Source organism: Nicotiana tabacum, chromosome 24 (genome assembly GCF_000715075.1).
Source record: "Nicotiana tabacum cultivar K326 chromosome 24, ASM71507v2, whole genome shotgun sequence".
In the NCBI taxonomy this organism is placed as follows: Eukaryota; Viridiplantae; Streptophyta; class Magnoliopsida; order Solanales; family Solanaceae; genus Nicotiana; species Nicotiana tabacum.
The window spans coordinates 39,459,651-39,468,802 of record NC_134103.1 but is presented as its reverse complement, the minus strand read 5'-3'; the positions used below and the strand labels follow the sequence as shown (position 1 = coordinate 39,468,802).

General features: G+C 37.6%; 1 protein-coding gene across 3 annotated transcripts; it reads right to left on the bottom strand.

The window, feature by feature from the left end:
• Positions 1 to 655: 655 nt before the first annotated feature.
• On the bottom strand, positions 656 to 4,552 carry LOC107781950 (protein trichome birefringence-like 2). Of its 3 annotated transcripts, none has more exons than XM_016602768.2 (6): positions 4,193 to 4,548; positions 3,279 to 3,972; positions 2,624 to 2,816; positions 2,347 to 2,537; positions 2,052 to 2,210; positions 656 to 1,191 (listed from the first exon to the last, which is right to left on the bottom strand). In XM_016602768.2, the coding sequence occupies exons 1-6, from the start codon at positions 4,197 to 4,199 to the stop codon at positions 849 to 851; spliced, it is 1,587 nt and encodes a 528-aa protein (XP_016458254.1). In that variant the 5' UTR covers positions 4,200 to 4,548; the 3' UTR covers positions 656 to 848. The 3 variants fall into 3 exon arrangements, 2 of the variants coding, with proteins under 2 accessions (XP_016458254.1, XP_016458253.1); XR_001647119.2 differs by adding an exon at positions 1,341 to 1,636 and having other exon boundaries at positions 1,059 to 1,191; positions 3,279 to 4,552; XM_016602767.2 differs by having other exon boundaries at positions 3,279 to 4,550.
• Positions 4,553 to 9,152: the final 4,600 nt, after the last annotated feature.

Below are 9,152 nucleotides of genomic sequence, written 5' to 3'. Positions count from 1 at the left end.
TCATCCTGTATAAAACATTTTAGATGTTCTTATTCTAGAATACCGTGTAGATTTTGTAAAACAAGTTCACTACCACGAGTTTTCAAAATTAGAATTAAAGTCTGAAGAAACCTAAACTACTTATAGCTTCCCTAAGGTCGCGTGATACTTGGATGGTAATTTCTTGGCATTCTTCAAACTGTGTGTAGTTCTATGTATTAGCAACACACTATACTATATAATGTCCAATATCACAGGAAAGATGGTATTGTTAGTATGGTTAACGCTGATAAAAAAACTTTAATCCCCCTTAGTTTGTGAACGATTCGAATTTCAAATCAAGGCCAAAGGTTGAAAAGAAAACAATTAATCCAATTGCAAACCAAATAGGCTATAATATTAGAATCCATATCTCATATTTTAGTGTGATCAATCAAATATCCGAATACGGTGAAAAATTCACACATTCTACCATAATCTTTATGCATTCAATCCAATCCCACTTCACAATTTATTTACTATTTAATCCCTGAATTATAATGCCCTTTTAATTTTTTGATAGGTAAGCAAATTACTGAATTATAACCTGCAAACGCATTATTCTATAAGCATACCAAACTCCATTCATTGTGGATATTTAATGCTTAAGCGTTCAATATACTGGTAATGTCAGCTAATCAATAATTTGCTTTATCATTTCCTTTTTTTTATTTTCCTCAATAGCAGAATGTTGTACAAATTGTACAGATCAACTTTCCAACTCCAAGAATACACAAGAACTCTCTGTAATGCTACCTGCTCTATAAAGACAAGTACCAAAAATTGAAAGAATGACCAAAACGAATCTGGACAAATAATCCAGTTCAACTTCAGTTTTTCCACAAACCTTTTCTGCTCTTCAGGAGAGATGCATATAACAGCTCGTTCCAAGTGTCCGGTACTCCTGGTAGGCACCAATGACTGCAATCCTGAGCGTGCACTCCCGCCATTTGTTCTTCTACTGTCTTATACTCCTTTCTGTATATCGACGGGTGACCATCTTTTCTATAGTCTGTGAGCCTACTAATGTTCATATAGATGACAGGGGTCGTCATATTATGAAGCACGTGATGTAGGACTTTCATCTTTGAAGGGTACTTTTTTAAATAAGCCTTCTTGAATATTGGTTCCGTTTCTTTATGGCACTGCCCGCCTGAGTTCCATGGACCTCCCCTGAGTAAAACAGCATAAAACTGTTTATGAACATGGATAAGAGAACGATCATTGTAACAAAATTGATAGCATGCTAGTTTCTATATGAGACAACACCATCGGAGAGTACATGTAAATGAAAGAAAAGAATTCCAAAAAAAATGTGCTACCTTATCTAATTTTGAAGGAATCAACATATCTTGCTACTAGTTGATATTTAAAGCAATCATTCTTCTACTGCCAGTAAGTTTGCAGCCAGCACAAGTACTTGACCATCTCACTTGACAACATATACCTTCATCTAACCACAAAACAAGACTACTAGCAACACAGGAGAACATTCATTTTTAGAGAAAACCTTCCCAGACCTCTCTCGAAGTCCTCATCCCGCATCGCCTATATGGATCCTTTGCTTGCATTCTGTTATGTTCTTTGCAACATCCACATTGATTCTATTCTTTAGCCTCTGAAACTTGAAGCGGTTCTGTTAAATGCTACACAGCATTTTTGGTCCTTCGATGTATGGAAATATACTATACAAATATTGTCCCGGCCAGTAACCTCGGGACTTCCCTAATTTCTACCCTAATATTCAATGTTTGCAGTCAGTTAAGAACCGAATACACAGTAAATACATGGCATCAGCTCATAACCGACACATGTTGATTAATCCAAGCCACAATGTCAGTTAAGTGTATGACTCCTGGCACTTGGACAAAAGGATTACAATTCAACTTGTTCACGCCCACTTTCAAACAAAAGATTCCTTAAGAACACCTCAATACCAAAGGAATGCAACATATAAGTTACAAGTAGAATTCCTGATCATGACATCCTCCATTAGAGTTCTAGCTAAATTAACATGTAAGAAAGAATTGTACCTGAAGTGAGTGGCGGAATATCCTCTAAAAATAATTTGAGTTCTGCTTCCATCAAGGTTCTTATCCACCCATCTTGCCCAAGTGGAAAGCGCTCTCTTGTACGCCTCTAAAACCTTGAGCCTAGCATGCACATGATTACCTTCCTGGTAGTAATCTTCCCTACAATCCCACAAAGAGCACAACTTTACATATTTCAACCAACAATGACATGCAATATCCAGCTTTTACGAAAAGAAATAACAAGACAATACAGCTCCATAAAGAAGAAGCCTTAGAAATAAAATACAGCACTAACCCTCTGGAGGTTTTCTCATGAGTCCACCAATGACCAGTGTTGAAGATTATTATATCAGCGTCACTATACATTGAAGTAGTCTTTTCCATCAAATCCAATCTTAGTGTCTCGAAAGGACCATTCTTTCCCTTAAAAGCTGATTGTCTGACGAGAAACGGTGAGCTAACAAAGTCCACAGAACAGTTATAATCCTGCAAGCAAGTCACAGCATGATAAGATGACAAGGAAACAGAGATAGCAATTCGCAGCTCACAGAAAGATGTTAGGTAAGTCTTGCCTCAAATCTGAATGCATAGAAGCCCTTCTTTTTGAATTCATGCCTCCCTGATATCTCATAAACTCGCTTTTTTTCTCGGATACTGTGGCGAAGAATGCAAACAAGGGACTCCCACATGTTCCTATTCAAAGAATCCCCCACGAAAACAAGCTTTTGCCCTCTCAATCTCTCCAGAAAATCAGTTGCATTGAGGCTAGTAAGTGAAAAAGTAAAATCAATTAACTGACTAATATAACTCAATGAGCAAAATAGACTATCTAAATCAAATAAGTTCCAGTAGCAATGTGAATAATGTCAAACGTTCAATTCGAAGGTGTGCACTCAAACTTCACACAAGATATAGTCAACAAATATCACCCCTAAGAAACTTACAAGCAATTGAAACATACTGGATCAACTGATCAGAAAATACATTATAGTGTTTCAAGTAGCATTGGAATTACAGGGTTCTATGTTCTGCCTTAGGTATTTCCACAACACTTGTTCAGTAAGTTCAAGGCAAAAGTCAAATTTGAAGTATCACCTCTATACATTATAGCAATATCCATGATTGAGGGTTTCTAAAGCCTACGTTCTAATTCATAGTCAATATATAATATTATAACTCAGAATAAGACCTTCACCAAGGGAAGGATTATTTACTAGTTACTCTTACCTCGGTATATCACATGCATATGGCTGCCATCTCCACTTGATATACCCATCATCTGGCCTCTTATTAAGGTGACAATCAAAATCTCTATCAATAATAGGACAAGAACCTGGAGGATAATGTGGCTTCGTGTCATCTCTAACCCATTCGCCATCAAATATATCACAATCCCCATAAAAGTCCTTGCCGCGTCCAGTCAATGATTTTCCATCATTTGAACCAATTCCACCAAACTGCTCCACAGATACACCCCCTTTACCTTCAGTCACTGCAACTTTTTTTCTTTCACCATTTGATCCAACATCCTCAACATAAGTAGGAGTGCCCACATTACTATTTACAGAACCACTATCACTAGCACCAGAAAAATTGGAAAATGTTATATCTCCATCAATGTGTGTCCCATTCAATTGAGGGGTATTCTTGGGAATCCCTGATTCTTGAACAACAAAACTTCCATTTTTCACATTCTCAAAGAAATTCCCCACATGGGTATTTCCCCAAACTTCCCCCTTTTCCCCCAAAACTGTTCCTTTCCCAGAAAAATTGGAAAAATTCCCACTTCCATCAACTTGAGAACCATTTAATTCATGACTTTTCTTAGTAATCCCTGATTCTTCAACATTAAGATTTCCATTTTTCACAATCTGAGACAAGTTCCCTTCATGTATGCTTCCTTCAATTGTTCCATTCACTACTAAAGAATGATGAGAACCCTTAGAACTAAAACTAACACTAGTAGTACTAACATTACTAGAAGAAGAGAATGGCCAAGAAATGAGGGTACTATTATCACTATAACTAAAACCACTAAAAACAGGGCTTAAAAATGGAGACTTGAAGGAATAATTCAACAGTAAAATACAAAGGAAAATGAAAGAAGACGCAAGAAACAAACCAAAGCCAGAAACAACTACCTTCCATCTTGGAGAAGAACCCAAGTAAGAAAATTGATCAGAAAATGAAAGTTTCTTTAAGTCCATTGTAATTTACAACCAGTTCAAAGAAACCCCATTTCAGAAAAAGCGATTAATGGAAGAAAAAAAAAATGTACTCCTATACGTTTCTTTGTAGAATACACCAATTAGTACAATATGAACAACCCTTTTTCTCTAGGGAATTTCGTAGATGCTTTTAGAAATTACAATGGAATGGAGAGGAATGATATTCCTGGGAGATTTGGAAAAAGGAAAAAAGAAAAAACATATGCGAGCGTTTTATTGTAGAGGCAGAAGATGATAGGGTAGTAATGACAGTGTTGTAGAAGAAAAGGTTTCTTTTCTCTCCCGTTGTGTAAAGGACACACGGTGAAAATTACATTGCAATAGTTTAAATTTTACCCAACTGTCCCACTTCTCTTTGACTTGTGGGGTTTGAATTACTAGAGAATTTATTTTCAAATAAATTGATCTGAATTTCAAATTTATTTCTTTCATTCTCATTTCTCCTAGACCACTAGTCTTTTGAATTTGAACTAACACTCTATTTGGATCATTATTACCTATTGTTTTATAATGTATTGTATTGTATCGTTTTATAAATACAACATTTGGATAGATTGTATTGTTTGCTATTGTTAAATAACATTTTGCTGTTTGGTTTGACTGTATCGTACTGTACTGTAACCGATAAGTTTACTAAAATACCCTTAATTATTTAAATATTAAATTTATCATGAATTACGCAAAAAAATAATTTTAAAAAATCTCTTTCTACTAATTTATTACCAAATATGTCTTATAAATAGATTAAGCAATTAAATTCATGCAAATTCTAACAAAACTAGTGGAACAAGTTAATAATATTAAAAACAATAATAAGTACACTCCATTCCTAACTAGATAATAATAATAATAATAATAATAATAATAAATAATAATAAATAAAATGTTAAAGAACTATGATAAAGAAAGGAACGAGAACTATTAGAACAAAGATAAATTAGAATTGGAGATAAAATCAAATTAGGAGAAAACAAAAGAAGGCAAAACACCTTTGACGTTATAGTTGGAAGCAGCAGAAGTTGTAGAAAAAAAAAAAGGGACGATGGCAAAGTAGGTTATAGGTTGGAGATTTGGAGTTAAAATAAAAATAAAAAAAGGTAAAGGGAAAAATAAAATTATAGAGTAATAAGTTAGGACATAATTGGAAAGAAAAATAGAAAATAATCCCAGCACATCAAATCGGTTGATTCAAAAAATGAGACTTTTCATTGTTCCAGAACAATAGATTTAACAGTACAATACAACTAATTTTAATGAAACAATCGAAACAAATATTGTTATGGGATAACAATACAATACGATACAGTGACTAACAATCATCCAAACAAGATGTAAAGTCATGTGCACCCATCATCATACCATAACTCAAATTAAGAGGATGGTGTTACTTTTCCTAATAAAAGATGGTTAATTAAGAGTTAAGCTATTTGCACTAAGAGCATAAAACTTTTATTACACTATTAGCAAATTTACATATTAGCAAGGTAGTTACCGTTTTTACAAGATTATAAATTAGTGCGTGATAAACAAATTTATATGCAATTGCCTAATAAATAGCATGGTTGTGTAAATAATTTCTATACTATTAGTGTATACAACTTAAACCTTACATTAAACGACATTAACTAGTGTAAATTGATATCGTTTACCACATACTAATAGGTACTCCAAAGCTAAGAAACCAAGGATCTAAAAAGGGGTTTGTGTGGGGGTAAAATATGTTCATATTTAATGATCGCATGAGAAAACGACACGTAAAACCGAAGGCAGGAGATAGCTAAATCCGAAGACAATGATCTCGCTTGTCATCGGAAAGAATGATACTCATAACGATAAAATTATGCCGTCATCCGATAGCATTCAATGAAGAATATTCTATAGCATTAAGTGCATGATTCGTTACAGAGAATATGGAATTCACTTCCCGCCATTACACATCCTTCAATGGCCCTCGTAATTGTCATTAAATTAATTCTAGGACCTTGCCCTAGGTGCAGCTATAAATAGTGAGACGAATTTTCTAACAAGCATATCATTGTAAGGGAGACGAATTTTCTAACAAGCATACACTGTATTCTATCAGAATCTCAATAACATTTTACTTTCTTGATTATTTGTATTGTTCTTATTGTCCCGATAGCTCTGCGTCCGGAACCAAGATATCTGCTATCTATTTCGATTTTAAGGAAAAGTCTTATATTTCTATCTAATTCATCTATTATTTTTGGATCAAATTTATTTACTTGTCTATAAATAACGTATAAATTTAACTGTATCATTTTACGGGTAAATAGTTTGGCGCCCACCGTGGGGCATAGACAGTCGTGCAATTGAATTGATCCCTGCATCTGTTACTAACTTGTTTAATTCTTTGTTCTTAGTAAAAATCATTAAAAATGGCAGATAATGGTGTTAACAATACACACAACGTTGAGGCCCAAAGAAATCAGCCTCAGCACAAGAATTCAGTCAGTAATACATGCAACGAGGGGAACGAGACCAAGCCAGACAACGGCGACCGATATCCGCGACATGTTCGGGAGGCAACCCTTGATGATGCTGAAGAAGAGAACGTCATCAAAGCAGTCAGGGTCTTGCAAGAGCAACAAGAGGCCATTATAGGCCATCTCACACGGCAGGATAAGGTTATGACGGAATGTCAACAACGCGAATGGGTGAGGTCCAGTTCTCCCCGGTCCTCCCAAAAAACAAATGATGTAGAGGGTCGATAATAATACCCCGAGGGGCGAGGTCGGCTCCGATGGGGCTGGGGGAACGGATTCAATCACAACAATGAAAGTGATCCCTTTAAAATCAAACTCATGCAATTTATGAGGGAAGTAAATGTCCGAATGGATCAAATTCAGGGCGCACCACCAGTGCTGAAAGGGCCGGACTCAAAGAAGTACACATAATTGTCGTACAAACCAAGCGCGGCACAGAACTAATCCTGAAGCAGTTTAAAATTCAAGACGTGCCGATGTAAGTACGAGCTTCGGATCCTCAGGAGCATATCACCACCTATACAACGACGGTGAAGGAAAATGATTTAGCTCCCCACGAGATTGAGTCCGTTTTGCTGAAGAAATTCGGGGAGACTCTTACTAAGAGAGACCATAGACCCTAGAAAAAAAAAAGAAGCTAAAAACAGCCTGCTTCCTTTATCATATATATGAGATGGGGGGCTTTTTAAGCAAAAGTTGATCCACTATCGGTTGTAGTCTTCTTGACATATCAAGTCAAGAGGGCAAGGCTCATAGCAATGGGGGAAAGGGGAGTGGGTAAGCTGGCGTGGTATTCGCTTTTGCCTGAGCATTCCAAAGACTCATTTGAGATGCTCGCGGATTCTTTCATCAAGGCTCATGTTGGGGCCAGAAAAGTAGAGGTCCGAAAGGCCGATATATTTAGGATTGTGCAAGAAGAGTCTGAGTTATTGCGGGAGTTCGTAACGAGGTTCCAAAAGGAAAGGATGTTGCTACCAGTCATTCCGGACGAATGGGCAGCCGAAGCATTTACCAAAGGTCTGAATCCAGGAAGTTCCGACGCTTCTTGGAAGTTGATGAAAAGTTTGCTCGAGTTTCAAGTAACAACTTGGGCAGAAGTTTACAATCGGTACAAGTCAAAAATAAGGATTGAAGATGATCAGCTCGGTTTCTCGACGTCAATTAAAGTTCGGGACCGGGAGAAAAATAAAGAGAAATCGAAAGACAGTTTTGATATGGATCGACGGTCTTCGAGGAGTTAATTTTTGCGCTATGAATGGGCCGAAGGACGTGGTAGAGGTTTTCGATCGGCGGATAGATTCATTATCGATAGGAGAATCGGTCACGGCCGGAACAACAGGTCATTGCAGAACAAGGAAACGTCGAATTCTTCCTACCCCAAACTTTCCAAATACAACTTCAACGTCAGCGTAATGGAGCTGGTATCGGCTATAAGGAATATTAAAGAAGCACGATTACCGAATCCAATGAGATTTGATCACGACCAGAGAGATCCTAATTTGTGGTGGGAATACCACTGGACAAATGGTCACCGGACTAGGGACCATCGGCATTTGCGCGAAGAGGTGGCGACATTGCTGAAAAACGGCCATCTCAGGGAATGTTTGAGCGACGGGGCTAAAAACAACTACGGTCGCAATTGTAATAATGTAGAGCCTTCAAAAGCAGGAGAAGATCCCCCACGCCTGGTGATCAATATGATTTTAGAGGGGAACGAGATCAACTGGGTTACATTTTCGGCGGCGAAAAAGACGAAAGTGTCAGTGACCCACAACAAAAGACTCCAGGAAGTTGCTGAAGACGACATCACTTTTACGTAGGGAGACGTTGATGGACTGCTGCTACCGCATAACGACCTGGTAATTTCTCTAAATGTCTTATATTTCAAGATTGAAAGTGTTCTGGTGGATCCAGGAAGTTCGGCCAATATCATCTAATGGAGAGTGTTGGAGCAAGCCAAGCTCACGGGAAGTATCATTCCCTCCACAAAACTCCTCGCCGGATCAATCTGGCAAGCGTGATAACCCGGGGAGAAATCTTCCTGCCTACGAATGTCGAGGGAGTGATGAAGATGACCCTTTTAGAGGTAGTGGACGGAGATATGGGATATAATATCATCATAGGGAGGCCATGGCTACACGAAATGAAGGTTGTGCCATCAACATATCACCAGTTGCTGAAATTTCCAACTCCCGAGGGAGTTAAACAAATAAGAGGTGAAAAACCGGAAGCAAAGGAGATGAATGCAATCTCAGTCTCCAGTAGCAAAGGGAAGGAGCATGCGGCATAGCAATTACAGGAGTCGGCGCCTATTCCCGAGCCAAGCGAAGTCAACCAGGGGGAAGGGGCATCGAAATCCCATCAGGTGC

Coding starts and splice junctions, on each gene's coding strand:
- LOC107781950 (XM_016602767.2), bottom strand. CDS start 4,258: ATGGACTTAAAGAAACTTTCATTTTCTGATCAATTTTCTTACTTGGGT. Junction 2,538..2,623: donor TCTATGCATTCAGATTTGAG/GCAAGACTTACC, acceptor ACTTGCTTGCAG/GATTATAACTGTTCTGTGGA. Junction 1,192..2,051: donor TATTCCGCCACTCACTTCAG/GTACAATTCTTT, acceptor TGTTTTACTCAG/GGGAGGTCCATGGAACTCAG.